The 23,929-nt window shown below is 31.4% G+C and overlaps 1 protein-coding gene across 6 annotated transcripts in view; it reads left to right on the top strand.

Annotated features, from left to right (window-relative positions):
- The window catches only part of LOC122534470 (acetylcholine receptor subunit alpha-like), a 126,081-nt gene that overhangs the window by 59,352 nt on the left and 42,800 nt on the right, over nt 1-23,929 (top strand). For all 6 annotated transcript variants that reach the window (XM_043665121.1, XM_043665120.1, XM_043665117.1 and 3 more), the window contains exon 2: nt 23,086-23,203. In XM_043665121.1, the coding sequence (XP_043521056.1) occupies nt 23,152-23,203 (52 nt within the window). In that variant the 5' untranslated portion in view covers nt 23,086-23,151. The remainder of the gene's footprint in view (nt 1-23,085; nt 23,204-23,929) is intronic.

Genomic DNA, 23,929 nt, shown 5'->3' with positions numbered 1-23,929 from the left:
AGAATTGCATTATATTATATATCTCGTGTTAGTTGCACTGTGTGCAATTTTGCACGTCTCAAATGTTCTATAAACGCGTAGGAACCCAACGTTAACAAAATTCACGAGAATTCTAAAAAATGTAAATTTATCCGCGAAAACGAAATTAAATCGAGCAAACAGATATTTACAATGATCGTGGATAATTTTTTTTTAAAATTATCATTATCATTTGCCTCTGCGAGCGTTTAATTAACGTGTATGGGGAAAGAACTTCCATTTAACTTCGGCCTCTCAGTTTCTCGAATCTCGAATGAGAACAGCGTGGAAAGAGTGCCTGATGGAATTACCGCGCATGATTCGATTCCTCGTTCCTTCCCGAGTTTTCCGCGAAGTTTCTCCGGTTTGCCAAGAAGCAGCGTGTTTTTCTTCCGCGATGCCTCGTCCAATTTTCAGCAAAGATAACATCGACAGTAATTATCGACGTACTCGAGACCCGACGGAGCGAATTCCTCGTTCCTCTTTTTTTTTTTTTTTTTTTTTCTTCATCGTGTCAATTGGCGAATAGTTTGCGATATAAAATAAAAAAAACCGCTTTCTTTGCACTTTTTTTCAGTCAAAATCATCTTTTTTTAAAAGTCGCTTGATTCAAAAATTGCCCCGATGGAAATTATTTTCGAGACAAACGTGGATTTTATTCTATTTTCCTTTTTAACGCTGAAACTACCAAGGAGCTGAAGCATCGAATTTTCATCAGAGATATTAAAGTGAAGAAAATAGAATACACAAATACTTTTATTCGTGTATTTTATAAAGAAATCATTCAAACTTCTAAAAATACACTATGTTGCATCTGCAATGTATATATGATGTTTAAAAAAAAATTATGAATTAGTCTGAATTTTGATCATTTCGATAGTTCTAGTGTTGAATGAATTTTTCAAATCCGTTCAAGGACCGGGAATCAATTTGTTCAATGCACGTTTCACGAATGCAATTTTCTGTATGTTCACGTATGTTCACGTGCAGAATGTACACATAGAGTGATCAAAATATATAATACGCAGGATCAAATTATACAAACGCTAGTACATACATTTTTCATAGAGAATGTCGAGTAACGAAACGAAAAAGAAAAAAATAAGTATCATTCCATTTGAAAAAAGTGAAACAACCCTGAACCCATCCACCTACCAAAGAAACTATCACTATACCACGCTGTTGGTCCTCTCTGTACCAAACAATTTCTTTGTTAAAATTTTTGCACACTTTTGAAAAGTCATCTTTCATGCGAATATCTTCAAAAATGAAGAAAAATTCGGCGAAACGGGCTGTCTTTTTTTTTTTTTTTATAAGAAAGGTCAGTGTAATTCTTTGATGTCGAAGGACGACGACAGGGCGTCGCGTTTGTTTCCAGTCTGAGGGGTGATCCCGTCGAGTATTCTTCATCGACATTTCCATTTCCATCCGGACGATCTGTCGCGGCGCACCGTCCACCGGTTCGGAACTCAATTTACGGAAAAATCGTAAATCCTGAAGGATAGTGAGGCGAGTGTGACTTGCAGGGGGCGCGCTTTCGTCGCTGCGTCTAATGGACAAATAAATGGATGGACAGCCGGGTTGAATGAAATTCATTTTTCATCGACTGCCTCGGAAATCCTTCGAACCGCGGGCAAGGGAAAGTTCACGAAGGAAACGAAAGAGGCGGCTTGAGAAACGAATTTTTTACCGCGAGTCATTGGAACGTCGAAATTGACAGAATTGTAGAATTATTTCCGTCGAATTATAGGATTATTTTCTTGGGGCTGTTGCGGGACTTGCGATTCAAATTTACAGGAATAAAATTATATTTAAATATATAAATAATATGTTTAATATATTAATATATATAATTATATATTTAATATATTAATATATATAATTATATATTTAATATATTAATATATATATGTAATTATATATTTAATATATTAATATATATATAATTATATATTTAAAATAATATATATTTAATATATTAATATATATAATTATATATTTAAAATAATATATATTTAATATATTAATATATATATGTAATTATATATTTAAAATAATATATATTTAATATATTAATATATATGTAATTATATATTTAAAATAATATATATTTAATATATTAATATATATATGTAATTATATATTTAAAATAAAATAAAATAAATTTGCAATTCAAATTTGCAGAAATTTAGAAACAAAATCACTATTTATATCTAACATTTATGGGCTATTTAATTTTTCTAGATTTCTAAATTTTCAAAACAGTCATCTCCAACGTGGACGATGACTTTTTGAAATAACACTAACGATATTAATTTACCTGATATTTCATTTTTCACCGATTCCAAGTCTCACGAGTCGTGAGAACTCCCTCGAAGAATAGAACTACGAAAAAAAGGGAGAGCTGGTTACTAAGTTTGCCTTTTTCATTCACGCACAGAAAAAAAGAAAAGAATCTCTTTATAGCTAAAAAAAAAAAGAAAGAAAGAAAGAAAGAAAGAAAGAAAATCTAGTATGCATCAATAAAAGTAGCTAATAAAAGATTAATAAAAAGACGATCGAGGAGGTGTCGGAACGAAACCGAGATCGAAGCATCTGGACGTCGAGCGACGACCGTTCGAAAAGAACGTGCCTTCGGGACGATGTTGGCCCGTCAACCCGTGCGAGACAGGATTTTCTTCTTATCGCGGGATCGTGGTTATCGCGTCCGCTACGGTTGAACAGGTTTCTGCGCCATCGGATGGCGAGCACTTGGACGCAGCAGAGCGAGATCCTCTTGCAACTTGCGTGACACACATGCGGCCTAGGACGCGACGCGACGCGTTTCCTTTGGAAATTTGCCACCGTATCTCTCCTCCCGACTGTTTTGAATTACGCTTCTTTGCCACGTGTCTTCCTGTGTGGAATGTGCGCGCTTATGTTTCCAACAAGGGCGAAACAGTCGGCGGAAGGCTATTAGACTTGATCGAGTGTCGCGTAACTACGGATTCTGGTTAACGAGCGAGCGTTTAACCGGGAGGCGGAAGTAGAAACAGAGTTGCTTTCAGAGCAGGATCGGGTCGCTGTGAAACTTGTGAATACTCGTCACAGTATTTTAGGTGTTTTCGGTATTTTAGATATTAGGATATTTTACTGTATTATATTTTATTTGTATATGACATACAGGGTGTTTCGTAACTTGTGCGACCCACTTCGGGAGCTGATTGTACGCCTAAAAATAATGAAAGAAATTCATATAAATACATGTCCTATCTGTCCTCGTTTATGAAATATAATGAATTTTCTGTTTTAATTACTTTTACAAAAGATGCTCGAAATGACGACCTTGCGTTCGAAGACAAGCCTGCACGCGTCTTGTCATTCATCTGGTTACTCTCTCTATCATTCCTGGTGTTTCTCGAATTTGTCGGAAGCGTTGCTCNCACTCGGCTAAAACGCGGCGGAGCTCCATCATGCATAAACCGCATACGAATAATCTAATATCGACTGGAACTTCCTCTAATATTTCGTGTAAACGCATGCTCAAAAAATCAACGTACTTTGGCGCCTGTTAGTTTCCCATCAAGAAAAATAGGTCCAATTAAAAACTTATCAATTATTCCTGCCCATACGTTTAAACTAAACTGGTGTTGATGTTTTGAATGCACAATAACGTGTGGGTTTTCTTCATCCCAATTATGATTATTATGAAAATTGAATATATCATCCCTGGTAAAACTAGCTTCATCACTATTGCGGTCCATGGAAAGAGAGGCCGGACAGGGAGTTTGCTCTGTTTATAAAATTCATTATATCTCGTAAACGAAGACAGATATATATTTAAATGACTTTTTTTTCATTATTTTTAAATGTACAATCAGATCTCAAATTGGGTGCTACAAGTTACGAAACACCCTGTATATTATATTTTATTTATATATTATATATATTATAATATGTTATAATATATATTTTATTAAAATATATTATAATATATTATTTTTTATTATTAAATATATTATAATATATTATTATTTTATTTATAAAATATATTATAATATTATATATATTAATATTATATTAATTATATTTTATTATATTATATATATTAATTATATTTTATTATATTATATATATTAATATTATTAATATTATATATATTAATATTATAATATTATTAATATTATATATATTATATTTTAGTGTATTATCAGACTATTATTATATATTATATCTATTATATTTTAGTGTGTTATCAGAGATCTGCAAATCAGAAATAGTCATAAATAGTCACTTTAATGAAATAAAAAAAAAAAAAAAGATTATTTTGCATATTTTGTTATTGCAACAGTCGTGAATCCTTGATTTTTTGTTCAGAAAAACCGCGATTTGTTCGCGTTCGTATCTAATATATTCGAAAAGAACAGGCTCCTTCCGCCTTCGGGGAAGGAAAAGGAAGCTCGCAACCGACAGAAAATTTTCAAATTCGAGAGGACACGAGGCGAGCGTCGGCGCAACGGATGATAATTAATTTTCCATGAGGCAAATGGATGCGGTACGTGTTCCCGTGGCGTCTGCCTCCGGCCATGATGGATACTTGCATACTGCATGAACCAGCTTTTCTCGAACGTGTCGAGCTGTTTACACAGGCTGCGGCTTGTAGACCGGAAGTCCGCTCGTGAAACACGCTTGACCGAACGAAAACGTCTGTTCTCTGTGGAGAAGATGTTCTCTGTCATCTTCTATGGTAAGCGTAACCGAGCCGGCAACAAGTAATGAAAAAGTTATCGATGAATAATTTTTGTAGAAGAAAATCGTACGAAACAATTCGCTCGATCTTATTATATATAATTATATATATAAATAATTATATAATTGTATATATTTACTATTTATTATTTAATTATTTATATTTTATATATATATATAAAATTATATTTACATTTTTTATATATATAAAATTATATAAATTTATATTTTTTATGTATATAAAATTATATTAATTTATATTTTTTATATATATAAAATTATATAAATTTACAAATTACAAATAATTATATATTATTATACGTATGTACGTATGATATACGTATGTACATGTAATTATATATTACTACGTGACAGACGTACGAATAATTATATATTATTATACATATAATTATATAAATTTACAAATTACAAATAATTATACATAAGCGTAGAACTTCTGCTTTTGACAAACTTGAGAAACAAAGTTTTGTTTAAACGATATTTCGTCAGTCACAATGGAAAGAAAGTGTACTTATCATCATGATGAAATTATGTTTAGAAAGTGTCTAAAAATACCGAGATGAGTGTTTCACGTTTAAATTCGTAATGATTTTGGAGATTGAAGTCTTTACAGCTTTAGATTTTCTTCTTTTCAGCATTTTATCAAACGCTGAATTAGAATTTGGAGCGAGCAACTGTTCAAGAAATAGTAATATTCCTAATGTTCAAAGTTCAGTAAAATGATGGGGGGGGGGGGGGGGGAAATCATGATCAATCGTGAGAAAAAATTTCATACCGTCTTTAGAGAAAATTCTTTGAATTTTTGTAATTTTTGAGAGAGAAATGGTCGCCGCATAAATACTTGCAATGTCTCTTTTGGCGAAAACAAACTCAAGACTGTGAAAACGCTTTCGGCTTTGAAGTGAAATTCTTTATTATATTTTCAAACATAGTTATCGAATTTTTTAAATCATCGATGCTCCTCACTATGTGTCACAAGAAAAATAGAAAATTTAGAAATACTCTGACTGACTACAACTTGAATATTTGCTCGTCAATAAAATTCAAAAGCTCGAGCACTCAAGGAATATTATTATTATTATTATTATTATTAGTTATTTTTATTAGTAATTATTATTATTGTTGGTATGTTTAAATTTCGGGAATTTAATACTTTCTGAGCCACGAAAACTTGGAAGATCTCGATTGTGTCGTCTCTGATTACGACGAGAATTGTGGCCGTGGAATTTCACGAGAAATTTCGACAGGCGAGATTTCTCGCAGAAATTGCCAGAATCCGGAGGTGTATTTCGCGGCGGTGTATTTAAAAACAGAGATAATTGCAGTCGTTTCCAGTATTTTTTCCGCTACACGGAGCGTTAACAGGGGAAGATAAACCGAATGAATTTACCGAGGCTCGGCGCGCCGTGATTCCAACGTGGCATAGGCGACAATGAACGGCAAATTTTTATTTCTCGACGGTTTCTTTCTTTTTTTTTTTTTTTTTCAGACGGTTGCTTTTCAGAGGCTACGTGTTTCAGACGATGTTTTCGTTTAACAAGTTTAAATGCGCGTTCGTAGAAAAGAGGTTGGGAACAGTGGACGTGAAGATCAGAGAATTATTTCACAGCGAATAGATGCGAATAAATGTCGATTATTTATAGTGTCGTTATTATTCAAGGTTGGAAAGTCAATGGAAAATTGAAGAAATTGAATTTCAAGGATTTGTGAGTATAAACATCATTACAAATCCACTAACAAATATTATTGTAATCGTAATATATAACGTGTAGTAATAATTAATATAATTTCTACTATAATATACATGAAATAGAAACATTAATTACTTGCGAATCGTGGCAATTAATTGTCGAGAATTAACGGGCACGTTTGTACCAACTGTCGCGAATTATAAATATAAATAAAGTAATAAAATTATAAAAAATAAATAGAAAATTAAAATTACAAAAAAATAAATATAAATAAAAACAAAATTTTAAATTATAAATATAAGAAAAGAAAATTAAATTAACATGTATTTTACATCGTTTTATTTTTGTTACAGAAATTGCGTTTCTGTATGTGTTACGCATGGTCGTTTTTTAAATTATTTCCTTCGTTTTTATCGTTCCATGAGTGTAATCCAATTACCCAGCATATTTGATTATCCGGCGCTGCCTCGGTACCGAGTATGCCGGATAATCGAAATTCTGCTGTACATGTAACACGTTGACTGCCACGCGAAATTTCCTCGTTTCACCTACGGAATGGAATATTTAAGTTCTCGAGAATATCATGTTGTTACCATGGAAACAGGAAAAATTATTATTTAAATGACATATCGTCCTATCGTTGAGATCTTGTTGAAGTAATCCTGCGTGATTTCTTTTCTTTAAATTATTTAATTTAATTTGGTGATGAAACGAAACAATTTCTTATTTTATATTACACGTTTGTATTTTTTTTTTCTTCAAATAGTCTCTCAATTATCGATATAGTAATAATTTCTAATTCTCTTCGTATATTTTGCATTATTGTGTTTGTATTTCTGTTTCTTCAAATCTCTCTACTTGCTCGGTAGGGAGATCAACAGACTGAGAGAGTGGGGGTCGTGCACGATTTTCGAGGGAACGTAGTGGAGGGGGTAGCGCTGTGAGAAAAGTGGGGGCAAGGGCCGCCAGTTAGCCTGCCTGCTCCGCTCCAAACTCTCAGGCTGACTGTAAAGGTCTGCACACGCGTTGAAACACGCGACGGTGCCGATACATCGACTTCTAGACTTCATGAAACCTTCATTAGAGTCAGTTTGCCTGCCGATGCTGAGCTACGTACAGTAACATCCATCATGAAACCTAGAAAGTCGATGCACGTTTCAACGTATGTGAGGGCCTTAACGCATAATATCGTGAGACTGACACTTCCAAGAAATCCCCTCGAATCTCTGTCTTCTTACGCTGCACTTTGTCTTCCCACGCGTCTTTGTATCCAGCGGTCTTATCAGCCACTTATCTTCCACTTATCTTCCACTTGTCATTCGTAAAATTGAATTTCCACGAGTCAAAGAAAGGCAAAGCCGCGTGGCTGAGTATTGGCGAGGAAGAACTACTGGCGCGGCGCTGGTACGGTACGAATTTAACGAGGCTCCGTTGAAGTGGCTGTTGTCTTCCGCGAACGTGTTGCGGAATGATGGTTTGAAGGCAGGGTTTTACTCTTTTGGCAAAGCCAGGGAATATTGGCAAGAGGATGGAGGCCAAAGTGATTCCTTCGGCTTTTTCGGTGAATTCCTGCGAGATCTGTGAAACTGCAAATGGAAACAAACGCGAGAAATTGAAAGCGGAGCCTCTGTGAAATGTGGGGAATGTTTTTACTTATTATGTAAATTTCAATAATTATTTTTAATTCAAACACATTTTTTTTCAATGAGTAAAAAAATTAATTTAGAAAAAAAATTCCATTTGAATTGCCGATTTAATCCAATTTCAAAATTTATATTACCATTTTCAATAATTATATTACCACTTTTTTTTTCAATTAGATTATTATTTTTAATTTTTGATATTGAAATTACTTTATTAGTTCTTATAATTTTATATCTAAAATATATAAATTTTTATTATATACTAAATATGATTTTATTTACAATATTATTTACATTAATTATAGAATGAATAATAGGATATTTATGTTTATATATTTTAATTTAAGAATTTAAGAATTTAAGGAAAATTAAAGAATCCTGACATCGTCATCTGTTGGCGATAAGTATTATACAATCAGTTTACGTAAACGATTGATTTATAAAAATTAATACGATTGACGATTGATAAAAATTAATAATTTTTCCAATAATCTTCAATCACGATTAATCAGTGCATTCCAGTTTTATTTTGTTGCTCACGGTTGTTCGTACTGTTGGGAATTTAATCAAAAAGAAAAAATAAAAATATAACAACGATTGAATTGAATGGAAAACACTGTATGTACTTTGGACGTTTCGTATGTTCTTCTGTATTCAGGTTAGCGTACTGTGTACATTCAGTGTACAGTTTCCCTCGCTCGGAATTCTCGTAAATTCATAAAAATCCGATACTTCGATTCAGCGAAAGAAAAATTTATTTCTGCTCATCAATTCGATATAAATTGAATTAAAATTGAGAGTTAAGATAATGCACTGTTACTTTATTTTTTCCTTTTTTCAATAGCGAAAACACTTTGATTTTTTATCATTTTACACGTAAATTCATATTTTTAAGAATTGGACAATTGAATTGAAATACAGGGAAAGTATCGTGTGCCTTTTTTTATTTTTACAAAATAAAACTTATTTTAGAAAAAGATAATAAAGCCCCTAAATAATATTGGTTGCTCAGTGTAACGAAATAAAATTTTTTTAGTATTGTTTGTTTCGTTATTAGGGCAGCTCGCTCGAAATGAAAAATATAAACAAGAATAATAAGAATGTGGTAAATAAGACAGCCGACTATTTAAAAAGATAAGACGAATATTCGATTGTGTGAGATTGGAAGAAAACAATTGTCAATAATCGTCGATGTCAAGTTCAACCTTCAAACGACACTGGCGTTTAATTAAAATTCAGGGAAAATTCGATCAAATGGCCATTTAATTATTCCCCTGTGAAAGACGCCATCGCGGAAAGAAGAATCGAGTATCGACAAATAACGATCGATCACTCGAGCTTCTCTTAAAATCCGCTGGTCCAAAAACTTAGTATCTTTAATGAAAGAACTTATCCAATCAGGATCGATCACGATTCTTCCCATTCATTAGCTCGCATAATTCAGCAATTTCCGCGCTCGAGTCGCGAGGAATTCGTAATCGAACAGTGAAAGAACATCCGTCATGATTGCCAATTTTCATCTAGAGTTTGCAGTTTTATCTGAAGGAAATATTACGCTGATTATGTCCAATAAATTTCATCGTGCAGATCTCGAACATTTTTCGGACAGACTTTATTGTTAAATTACATTAATGTAATTAGTATGAAGCGTTGAAATAAGCGTTCTTATTTCTTTTCCCGTTCTCAGATCTCAGGTTACGATTTTCCTTAGAAGAAATCTCATTTTTTAATATTAAAATTACACGTTACACATGTGACGTCGGAATTTTTTGCCCCGTAAAATGTTATCTCGGATCTCGAATTAAGATTCTTAGAATACAATTATATGTGCGATATTATAAAATAATTTTATAATATGATTGTTCATATGTTGACACTTTACACAATCTTCGGGCATAAAATTTTCAAAATGATCATTTAAATGACATGCACGATTTAGTTAATTCGACGCTCGTCTTGAAATGAAGTAATCCTAGTTTATTTGAATTAGTTAATTTATTTGAACAGACAAACGACTTCTGTCTAAATTGTTTAATTACAAAAGCAACCATCTTGTCTCGTTTCGTATTTTCTACCTGTTTCTTCAAACAATTTTTCCAATTTTATTCCCTAAACTTCGCCCTCTATTAATATTACCTGTCTTCACATTATTTTACTCCAACGGGTCGACTCACGTAAAAGATTCGCCTGACTTCGAACAACTTCGACTTCACTTTTCCCAAATAAAAAGAAAGAAAGAAAAAAAAAACAGAAAAATGAGCGGAAATTTTAAACTGGGAAAATCATGTTGTTAAATTGTTAATTTCTCGATGTTTCTTCTCGAGGAAATTTTGCCCGACTTCGGGTCAGGCTAAGCAAACCCGGACGAGCAATCCTCTTGCCCTGAATTGTTCCCGCTCCTCAACAACACTCGTCCTCCTCCCGAGACTTTTCTCCGAGACTCTGTAAACAGACTTTCGCCAGTCAACGTCCAGGACGGACGTTGTAAATCAAACTTGCAAATGCGCCGCGACAGGCGAGTGGAAGCACAGCGAGAACCTAATGTGAGGGAGAGGAACGTGAAATATCCCGTCTGGTATCTCTCGAACACATATAATCCCTTGCAATTGCCATGCAGCGTGCAAGATCGCGCGCTGAATTTGTATGACAATCGAGGAAACCACGGTGGGAAGGAGGAGGAGAAGGAGGAGGATCGTCTTATCATCGAGATCGGTCGATTCACCGGCCGATCCACGATGATTTATTACCTAGGCTCCTAAGTCCTTCATCCATCAGTGTCCACGAGAGGGAGAACGGAGAGAGAGAGAGAGAGAGAAAAAGAAAAGGTTATCGACCGCAACTTGTCGATGCTCGGCTTAGGCCGTCGTGATTACAAGCTGCTCGGCGAGGGCCACTCGGTGCTTTTTAACCTCTTGCTCTGGAATGACGCGTCGAGAATTTTTTTTCTCTCCCAAAATTGCGATATTCTCTCGGTAATAATAATACAGCAACGTTAAAGCTGAAAAAAAAAAAACGCTGGAGGCGAGAAATGGAATGAAATTGATGTTGCAACAATGCAAAAGTTGGTTCGCAGTATGAAGAATAGAATACGATATTTGATGTAATTAGTGATAAACGTGGGAATATTAATATTACAATATTTTTGTTTTTCTATAACATTTTGGTTGACTGTCCCTGTGCAAATTTCACCGTATAGTCATGCGTTTTATTATTATTATATTGTAAGGAACTGTTTTGTTTGTTAAGTTGTCTTTTTATTTCTTGTTATTCCCTCGTATAATTCCAACCGACTTTTAATTTTAATTAACACAATATGTACTTGGCTTTTTATACTAAAGAATATTATTGTTCCTATACAAATTTCGTCCACTGTATATTTAAGTATATAACCCAGGCGAAACAGATAATAAATTTATTATCCACTGATATCGTACCGACGAGGTTCTTTCTCAAAAGAAAAAGAAAGCGACGACTTATTGTACACGGTTCGGTCACTCGTTATGGTCCGCGAGGTGGTTAACCTCGAATCTTCGTGAAAACGCGATGCCACGGCGAAAAATTTGTTTGACCGTCGTTCAGGACGCCGAATTTTATTTTGTGGGATCCCGATGAAAACACTAAACAAGTGTTTGAACGGGTGGATTATTTGTTTCTTCGTTTCTCCGAATTTTGGATAAATTTTCGCTGCCCCTGTTGGCGGAGATTGGCACTGTTTTGATTTTATATACTGATATTAACTGACGTTGCTTAATAATCAAGATTGACCAATTAATCGTCGACTGAGATAATTTCGAATTTGAATAATTCAATCGTCGACTGAAGTAATTCCAAAATTGACTGGTCAATCATCGGCTGAAATTAATTTCAAGATTGACTAATTAATCGTCGGCTGAAATTAATTTCAAGGCTGACTAATTAATCGTCGATTGAAATAATTTCAAGACCGATCAGTTTGAAACAATCTCGATCGATTCGTTAAAATTCGGCTCGTGGGAATTCCCGGAAATTTTTCGACACTCGAACAGCCGGAAGTTTCGCGAAATTCACGGAGGGGCGACAAATTTTCCCACCTCGCCCATTTTGCGTTTTTTTACACATTCGTCGTATTTTTTTCGTCGTTCAGTTCGAATAATCGAATAATGTCGTGTTGTAATCCAGCCGTGCAATTGTGCGGCGTTTAATTGCCCTTTGGCGACGATGCGTGGCCATTATTAAGTTCATAAATCTTACTTCTTCGGTGAGTAACGGGATTTCGAGTCGCTTCGACGATAATTGGTTAAAATTGGTAATTTGCGAAGAAAAATTAATTGATAAAATCAATCAAGACTTAAAAAGGAGATTTCCTTCGAATAGGTTTCAATTCTCATTTAATTGAGAGAGAGAGAGAGAGAGAGAGAGAGAGAGAGAGAGAGAGAGAGAGAGAAGAATCAAGCGAACGAACCGATTCGTTTGTCAAATTTGTTTGGTATCTACATTTTTCTTATTTGATTAACACGTTCGTTGTCCCCAGTATCATACGTGATACCATTTTTTTTTTTTCATGTACAATCAGTGTTGAATGAATTTATTAATTAATATTTATTTTTATTATTATTTTTATTCTTAAAATTTATTTTTGTTATTTTTATTATTTTTATTCTTAATATTTATTTTATAATTATTAACTAATTATTATTGTTATTATATAGTATATATAGTATATATAGTTATCATAGTGTATTAATTATATTGTTATTAATTATTAATTAATACTTATTATATTAATATTTAATACTTATTATATATAATAATACTTATTATTAATAATACTTAATAATAATACTGATATATAATAATACTTATTATTAATATTAATATTAATAATTATATTAATATTTATTTATCGTACAAATTTGATTAACGATCATATAATTTCATTAACAGAAAGAAACACCATGAAATAAAACTATAATATAATTTAATTTAAAGAAATAAAACTATAATATAATTTAAAGAAATCATGTTTATCATGTTTATGTCGTATCATGTTGTCGTATAAATCTGACGTTGGAAGTTTGACAAAGTGGTGAGAAGAAATCGTAGAGTTAATTTCAGGGGATCGTTGTAAAGGAGTGACTTTAACTTTCAATGCAGTGGCGGATGTAGCGACGAAAAGAATTTTTCAAACGCTTTTACAGACGCAATATTCTGCAATATTCGAGCATGAAGCTTACTTTTTTCAATCAGTTATACGCCTTTCGGAAAAAAGCTTAAAATAATCAAAATTTTCGTCCGAATTTGTCGTCGAACGAATAAACGAGAGCCGGATGAAAATGGCCAGCGTGTCCGTAGAGAAGGCGTATTAAAATTAATGAAGCAAGCCGGCGGATTTATTCAGCAACAAGTTGCCCGCGATCCTCGGCGTCGGAAACGCATTCATCGCCGCGTGATACAAAGGTGCAACGACGCCGTGTTGAATCGGTTCTGTGAATCGTTGTGTGAACGAGTTAATAGCGCGGACGGGGGAACGCTTTTAGTTGAATGGATCTCGAATAATTCGCGATCGACGTGGCACGAGCGCTGGCCCAACAGCTCCGGTTTATAACTGGAAAATTAAGGCGCGATCCTTTGCGATCCGCCTGGCATATCGACGGGAAGAATTTATGAAGATTAATCGTGTTTCCACTCGGGTTCGTCTTATCTTCGAGTGATGGTTAATTGGAACTGCGACTTTCTCGTCAAATTGCCTTTCACCATTTCTATTTGACACTCGCCGTTGGCATATTTGGCACTGATTGGTGAAATTTTAGTTTGAATCTGCTTGCTTGATTGATAACAGAGTAGCTTGAACGCACAGTGATAATATTAGTTTTGACAAAATGGTAAATACTTTTAGTTGGATTGTTTGATCCAACCAAAAATTTGTCTAAATATTAATTGACATGAATGTTTCGCTCTTGATCGTTATTATTTAAAGAAACAGTAACTTCATATTTGTTCAACAATTCGTTAACAAATGTCAATCGTTGTATTATTACAATTTCTTCGAAGTCGAGTATTTCTTCTTAAGCATTTATGGGAAACAATTCGAGAGAAAAGATATATAAAATATCCACGAGATGCACGAGATGAGATTCTACTTCTTGAATTATTTATCTCACAAAAATGTGAATTTTCACAGTATATATAATAAATAACCAGCCAACGGGCTGATTAAAACAGACATATTAAAACAGAATAAAAACAGTCGTCGTGGATGTTCCAACGAGCCGTGTCTCCACGCGTTCTTACCGACAAACAGACCGTAACTGACCTAATAAATAAGATTACGCTTGCCCGGTTAAGATCGCTCGTTTCCAGCGAAACGAATTGGAACGGCTAATTACCATAAACAGTGGCGTCTGTCCGCAAGCAGCGACGTCTGCAACGTTGAGGCAGAGCCTGAGATGGAAATGGGACAACTGCTGGCTGCTCGAGACACAGTCAGAAAAATAACAACGAAGGGGAAATAAGACAGAGGAGGTGAAGATTTCCCTAAGATTCTTCTGACCATTGTTTTTCCCTCGAGAGTGCATTCGTTTCGAGAGAGATTGATCGTGTCATCGTTCGCTCGTTTTCTTTGAAAATTACCCGTCTCGTGGTAGTCCAGCGACTTAACCGCTTGCGCTGGCAACTGATTGCGGACCATAACGAGTGACCAAACCCGTATACAATAATTCGTCGCTTTCCTTTCCTTTTGAACTCTTTTGGTACGATATCATATAGGATAGAAATGTTTGAGAAGTAATAAGTTTATTGTTCGTTTTGCCTATTTTGTCTTGAATATACTTAGGACTGAGAAAATATATACAATTTTGGAACAAAAAATGTGTTAACAGTAGAGAGCTAGTAATATTATTTATACAAGAACGATTATTTGTATTTTATATAATAGTATTTATACGTGTATTATTGACACTTATAGTATTATAATACATTATATAATATATTATAGTATTATAATTATAGCATTATATAATATATTATTATAGTATTATAATACATTATATAATATATTATTGTATTGATACTTATAGTATTATAATACATTATTATTTATTGTATACTTATATTATCTGATACTTGTATTATTATAATAATATTTATATGTACCAATAGAGAATTACTAATATATATATATATATATATATATATATATATATATATATATATATATATATATAAATTCGTAACATATTTATAATTATATATACTAGTATATAGTTTATTTTATTATTATTATATTTATTATTATTAGTTTATTATTATATTAGTATATATATTATATTATTTTGTATATATTATTATTATTAGAATTATATACTAACTACCTTTATATTACATATTACATTATTTTGTATATATTATTATTAAAATTACTAATACTAGTTATATGAAGTTGTTAATTATTTGTTATTTATTATTTATATCCACTAATTTATATTATGTGTTATATTATTTTATATGTGTACATTATTATTACAGGTATCAATACTATTATATTTATTGTTTTTATTATTTATTATTACACCTATTATTTTATATTTTACATATTATATTATATTATAGTATTTCATATTAAAACTACTAGTACTAGTTATAGGAGCACTGTTAATTGTTTATTTCTTCATAATCTTTAATACAGGGTGTGCCAAAAAAAAAAATCACTTTTTATTATTCTTATTATTATCATTTTTCTTGTGTTTCGTTAAAAAAAAATTGGTGAGAAGAAACTTTCAGTCCATCCTGTATTTTATGTTACATATCGTAGTATTTCATACATATTATTATTGAAATCGCTGACGCTGTTTATGCAAGAACCGCTAACGTTGCTTATACAAAAGTAACAATACTAACGAAATATGTTAGAGTTACGAGTTTTCCCTCTAATAAATCGAATAAATCCTTCGGCGTGGCGACGGTACGTGTCTTAATAGACGGAAGTTGTAAACTTTCCCTGCCCGTAGCAGAGGGACCATTCACCGGCAGGGGTTGCAAGCATTAACGATGGTACTACGTGTCGTCCGCAACTAGCCGCTTTCAGTTACTTTATAGGGATCATTCCGCGACTGAACAATTACCGTCAACGACTTTCAGCCCAGGCAAACAGACAATTCCCCAGCGGTTTTCAACGTTTCGAGCGAACACACGCTTTAACAGCTCGTCTCCCATAATCGTCTCTCATAACAGGGAGGATTATAAGGCGGAACAAGCAGACATGCTTGACTTCTGCTACTTTCCTTTTTTCTTTTGCTTTAGTATTGAAAAATGTTAGTGTTAAAAAATTTAATTTTAGCACTAGCATTGAAAATCTTTATTAGAATATTGAAAATATATATAAGTATAATATAGTAAGTATGATAGCAAGTGTAATATATATAAATACTAAAAATTTAGTTTCAGCATTGAAAATCTTTATTAAAGTATCAAAAATATATATAAGTATAATGGTAAATGTAATATATGTAAATACTAAAAATTTAATTTTGGCATTGAAAATCTTTATTAAAGTATCAAAAATATATATAAATATAATAGTAAGTGTAATATATATAAATACTAAAAATTTAGTTTTAGCATTGAAAATCTTTATTAAATTATATATATAAGTATAATAGTAAGTGTAATATATATAAGTATAATAGTATACTTATATAAAATATATATAGTATAATATAAATAGTATACTTATATAAAATATATATAGTATAATATAAATAGTATACTTATATAAAATACTTATATAAATAGTATACTTATATAAAATACTTATATAAATAGTATACTTATATAAAATACTTATATAAATAGTATATTTATATAAGTATACTATTTATATAAAATACTTATAATAGTATACTATTTATATATACTATTTTAATAGTATACTATTTTATATAAAATACTTACATAAATAATATACTTATATAAAATATATATAAGTATAATAGTAAGTGCAATATACATATAAATACTCTAAATTTAATTTTAGCACTGAAAATCTTAGTACTGAAAATTTAATCTCAGTATTGGAAATTCAATTTTGGTATTAAAAATCTCCGACGGCTAGAAATAATCATGCGCATGAGGAGGGGGTGGAGTCGTCCAGAAATTAAGGTCGCAATATCTGCATTAAAGAAACCGTTTCCCTCGCGGAGAAGAGACGCGTTTATCGCGCGAAAGAAGATCAAAGGAGACGATTACGCGCACGCGAAGATGAAATCTATCCTGAGTTCTTTTTTTAACGTACGCCGACGACTTGTCCGTGTTTCGTTCCTATTCGGATCTCCATCGTTTCCTCTGTCCCTCGTTTCTAGAATGGGGTTCTCGCGAAGTTCACTGAAAATCGAGTGAAACAATCACGTTGCACACAGACGTAGGGAGAGAAAGTTTGTCAGATTTGTCAGGACGACGAGGTTTGAATTTTATCGAAGACTCTTTAAGGAGCATCTACTTTATTTTTCATTTTCGTTACGATGTTTTTCTATTCTTGGAATGGATGTTCTTCGAGTCAATTCAATTTTTCTAACTTTCGAACGTTTTTTTTAAATTTTTTTTAAGTATTTAACTGTTTTTAAATATTTCTGATCTGTTTAATGGTAATCATTTAACTCAATACATGTCTTTCGTGTTCGATCATTTTTATTCTGTCAATTAAGAGTATATTTTGCTGTTATTTCTTCATCGATTTTTCCAAGAAATCTGTCGAAACTTAACAGAAGTTTCAATCCTTTCATGGAATTGTGGCAAATTTATCCAATTAATATTTATCTAATTAATATTTATTCAACTATAATATGTATCCAATTAATATTTATTCAAGTGTAACATTTATCCAATTTTAATATTTATTTAATTATAATATTTTAATATTTATTCAATTATAATATTTATCGAATTAATATTTATTCAACTATAATATGTGTCCAATTAATATTTATTCAAGTATAACATTTATCCAATTTTAATATTTATTTAATTATAATATTTTAATATTTATTCAATTATAATATTTATCGAATTATAATATTTTAATATTTATTCAATTATAATATTTATCTAATTAATATTTATTCAACTATAATATGTGTCCAATTAATATTTATTCAACTATAATATGTGTCCAATTAATATTTATTCAACTATAATATGTGTCCAATGAATATTTATTCAACTATAATATGTATCCAATTAATATTTATTCAATTATAATATTTAACCACTTGATATTTGTCCAATTAATATTTGTTCAACTATAATATTTATTCACGGTGGACCAAGTCGTAGAGTAGATCGAATCGAAACGTAACAAAAATTACAACCTTCTCGCGGAATTGTCCAATTATTTATTCGCGGCGGAGTAAATGGAAGCGAAAAATCGAGGCGATCGTGCAGCCGGATTCTCGGCGATGCACCTTGCGCTGCGTCACGCTATAGTATGCTGCGGCCGATGCAAAACGCACCGAGCTGCAGCCGCAGTTCTGCGGTCCACGTGGCGCAGGCACGATGCGGCAACTTGAAACGGATCGAGCGAACCGATTACCGATTACGCGCCCGTTCGTTCGCGAATTTTAGCAAATCCCATTGCAAATCGATTACCAGTCTCGTTCCTTCCTTTCTTCACTCCTCTTTCTTTTTCCTCAGCCGAAATTCTTGGAGGGGAAATTGAAAATGTATTTTCCGGGTGACCGACAACATGTCAGTTTTCGTTTCTATAAAGTTAAAAATTATTAGGGACGATTGTTTTACGTTATATATTTATTTATATTTATATTTATATTTTTACTTTTATATTTATATTTTTATATTTTTACATTTATATTTATATTTTTATATTTTTACATTTATATTTATATTTTTATATTTTTATATTTATATTTTTATATTTTTATATTTATATTTATATTTACTTATATTATGATTTTATATTATATTTGCACTATTTGTATAATCTTGTATTATGATATTATATTGTTATATTGTAGCGAAAGTTATTTTTATTCGTAATGGATTTTATTACGTTTGTATTATGTACAGTTTGTACTATGTAGTATAATTTATGAGACAACGAATTTATAACAGAATAATTAGGAAATGCAGGAGATAATCATATTTATATTATTATTATTGCTTAATATTAACAAGTGTTCTAATATTAACAAAATGCTACTATTATAATATTATTAATAAGCGCTACTGTTCTATTTTTTATCAGAGATGTTTATAATAACAAGAATAAAAAGAGCCAAAGTCTGTCTAAATTTGTACAAAATTCAACTCCGTTTAACGTAATAATTCGTGATATTTTAATGATCGACATTACTTTTTAGTATCAAGAAGTAAAAAAAAAAGAAAAACAGGAGAATTAAAGTTAAAAGTTCAGAAAACTGAAATGGGTCAAAGTAAAATAAATTTAAGAGCGCTAAGAAATTTTCAAACTATAGTCATTCCCAGAGTATCTTTGCGCGGTTTAATTAAAATTTCAAACTGCAAGAATGCACGCAACGCGTGTATGATATGCAGAAATATACATGAAATATCCAAAGTAGAATACAATATATTAGAACATATATGTAGTTAAATATAGTATAATAGAATATATATAAAAATAGTTAAATATATATATAATATATACATAATATAAATATAAAAAATAGTTAAATATATTTAAAATATCCAAAGTAGAATATAATATATTAAAATATATATAGTAAAATATAGTAGAATAGAATATATATAAAAATAGTTAAATATAATATATAATATATACATAATATAAGTATAAAAATAATATAACATAATAAATATAAATATAAAAAATAGTTAAATATATATAAAATATCAAAAGTAGAATATAATAGAATATATATATATATAGTTAAATATAGTAGAATAGAATATATATAAAAATAGTTAAATGTATATATATAATATATACATAATATAAATATAAATATAAAAATAATAATATAAATATAAAAAATAGTTAAATATCCAAATAAATTTGGATATAAAATATCCGAAGTAGAGTATTTTACCATAATACTGACTAATCAGTATCAGGGATCAACTATCCTAGATTCTATTTGTTTAATCATGCCCTCGAATGTTCGAGAATGCATTCAAAAATCCACGGATCTCTGGTCATTCCTAAATGTAACTGCATGAAATTCACTCTTGAGTTTCAAACACGATCGACTTTCTGGATTTTTTTTTCTGATACTTACACGAACGCATTGTCTGTTTTCTCGTCGATGTTTCAACTTTTAATGGGGAAAAGGATGCGTTACTTTTGCATCCCTTTTTCTCCATGCACGTTCGATCGGGGGGAAATCCACGAGAATCCGGGAATCTCGGGAGTTTTCGAGTTCCTGTTTTAAAGTTTCGAACGTGCAACGGGGTTGGTTGGTTGGGGGGGGGGAGGGGGGGAGAAGGGTGGAAGCTGCTTATGTATATCCGAGTTGCAGATTCAACGATATTTCAAGAGATACGCCATCGCGTTTCCGCTCGCCTAACTAAGAGAGATTTACGAGATCCGACGCGAAAATTTCAGCCCCGGCATCCGAAATCGCGTAATCGCCAGGCCTTATGACCGGCATAAATCCCTCCGGAGGAAAATTGCTCGAGATGTAACCTGTCAGCCACGGTAAACAACATAACCATATCGCTGACGATGAAAAATCCTCCGATGTTTCAAACTGTTATTACAAAGTAGAATATAATATATTAGAATGTATATATAGTTAAATAGTATATATAGTAGAATAGAATATATATAAAAATAGTTAAATATATATATAAAATATATACATCATATAAAAAATAATAAATAATTGTTTTTATGTATATTTTATATATACTCTGTTCTAGTATAATAATATAATATAATATAATAAATATAAAAAATAGTTAAATATATATAAAATTATTATACTAGAATAGAGTATATATAAAATATACATAAAAACAATTAAATATATATAAAATATCCAAAATAGAATATAATATATAAAAATATATATATATATATAGAGAGAGAGAGAGAGTTAAATATAGTAGAATGGAATATATATAAAAATAGTTAAATACATATATATAATAAATATATACATGATTGATTTAAAATGAAAATCGAGCAATTTTAATTTATTTTAGTCACATTTCGAAGCGGCACAGATCAGTTTCTTTTCTTTTTTTCAAAGATTTCTTGAGAGTAGAAATATAAAGATATTTTTATCGTTGTTTATTTATTGTTGTTATAAAAGTTCAAGTGTGTCTGGAAATATTGCAAAATTTTTTTCAATATTGTTAGACCCACCAGGATCATTATCCTTTAAAATTTAATTGTTCCCCTTTTTTAATTGCTGTACGAGTTTTATCTCCCAATTTTTTAAATGAGTCGACTCGCTAAAAAATATCTTTGGGAAACAAAAAAAAGAAGAAAACACGCCTGAAACTGTCGAAATAGAGGCTTTACGTTTTAAAACGAGACTAAATAAATTATCATATCGTTCGTTTTTACAAATTGATAACTAAAGTCTAAAATATCGACAATTGTTTCACATAACTTCGTTGTAGCTCGTAATTTTAGAAAAAAAAAAAAAAAATTTGATAAATATTAATTGAAATTCCTGCGAGAGAATTAGCAGAGTGTGGTGTACACTTTTAATAGAAGTATCACAAAGAGATTAATGAATAAAAAGAACGATCGCTCTGAAGCCAGATTTTTTTTCTATTAGGAGCAGAGCAGAGGTACAATTAGCGGATTCTATTAAATAGTCTTGTATCTTTTCGTTCGTCAAGAAGCGTGGCGTTCGCTCGGTAGGTAGAATTAATCGAGAAAGAAAATTGAACCGTTTATTCGCTTGAACAAGATTAATCGCTGGTGTGTGTATAACGCGAGCACGTCACAAGAACAAAAATAGTGACGATGTTTCAGTATTGACTTGTACAGTCACTTCGTAATTTTTTTTTTTTTTTTTTTTTACAACATCGTCCAGAATTTTTATAGAATTGCTAAAATTATTCTAGAAACTCTCGTAAGGAAATTTCGTAATGAGATAAAAATTCTGAGTTTAAATATCCTTGACCACGTGAGTAACCATACTATTTTTTGGACAAATTGAAATTTCTGGACGAAAATAATGCAATTTTTAATTTCGAAGACAAATTCTAAATATACCCATAGGCAACCGTATTTTCTGAACGAATTAAAATTTTATGACTGCGACGATTTTCAATTTGAAATTTTCCAAATAAATAAATTTTAGGTTACCCACAATATTTTATCCATCGTTTCTATGTAAAATTCGAAATTTTCGTAGCTAATACGATTCCAGTGCAAAATTTCGACTCTCCGTAAGCAGTTGTATTTTATACGTGGTTTCTAGACAAATTGAAATTTCATAACGAGACAGAAATTCTAATTTTACATTTTTCAAAGGTAAATTTCGAACGCACGGTTTACCAGACGAATTAGAATTGTCGTAATGAGACGAAGAAAAAAAAAAAAAAAAAAAAAATTGACACGATTCCGATTCCAAATTTCGAAGGTAAATTTCTAGTAACCATAATCGTAAACAACCATATTTTACACGCAACGGTTGAAATATTACAAACGAGGAATAAGGGGAACAACATTCCCAAGGTAAATTTAAGTACCAATAACACCATCAATCGTAGTTTTGCGCATAATCTCCGAGCAAATTGGAATTTTGTGATCAGACGAGCGTAATATAATAAATTTCTCGGATAAATTTGAATTTGTCTCGAGGCATACACGGAATAAATTACACACGCGGGTAATAATTTCCCAAGGAATTGCGAAGAAATTTGATATCGATTGGTCGCTAATCGCCCCGGTCGTAAATCGTAAAGAGAAGTACGTGTCCCGTTGCTCTAATTGCGAACGCTTATTCAAGGGGCATCGTTGCACTCAATCGAACAACCTGTTCTCCCTGTTTCAGTGCTAGAACTGAAGGGTCCGGAGTGCACGAAGGCGAGAAGAAATGAGTTGGACGTGACACAATGACATGATGAAGAGCCTGGTGGGGATCATGTGGATAGTGTTGGTGCTCATATCAGGTGAGTTCAATAAATCTAAGTCCGGCAGTCAAGGCAATCGCGTTTCACGGCTATGTATTGTATCATCGAGGCAAAGTCAAGGTGGACGTTGACGTTCAGTCGTTGACATTCAGAAATACTGGCAGGCGTAAATGATTCAGTGTCTGTTTCGTTCGAATTTGCAATACACTGTTGTATACAAGAGTATTTGGACACTCGATAATTCAAACTATCGTAACTTACTGTTAGTATAAACTGGGTCTCTGTGAAAGAAACTAAAATAGAAAGAAAGACGAAAGATCTTTGTTTCTAAAATTCGCAACGAGGAATATTGAATATATATATATATATATATATTTTTTTTTATAAGTGAATCTGCTATGGTCGCGAAGGTTCAAGCTTTTTCTTTACAACGATCCTGCTGCACGATTTTTCCTCGCTATTTTTATCGAATTTCGAACGTCAGAGTTCCTGAAATACTTAGAGTTTCTTAAAATGTAATGTAAGGGGAAAATTAAAGAATTAAAATTTCTTATAATTGTATTATAATATATATCGTTATTATATTATTATTAATGTAACATATGTACAGTATATTGTTATTATTACAATTATACGAAATTTTATGGCGCACAGAAAACATAAAAATAATATAAAATGCAAAAGTAATAAAATACTCAAAAATATCTTATTTCTCTATAAATTATAATATATATATATATATATATATATATATATATATATATA

Source organism: Frieseomelitta varia, unplaced genomic scaffold, assembly GCF_011392965.1.
Source record: "Frieseomelitta varia isolate USP_RPSP 00005682 unplaced genomic scaffold, Fvar_1.2 scaffold_60, whole genome shotgun sequence".
NCBI classification, from domain to species: Eukaryota; Metazoa; Arthropoda; class Insecta; order Hymenoptera; family Apidae; genus Frieseomelitta; species Frieseomelitta varia.
Note: the sequence above shows the minus strand (reverse complement) of the source record. Positions and strands in the feature narration are given on the sequence as shown.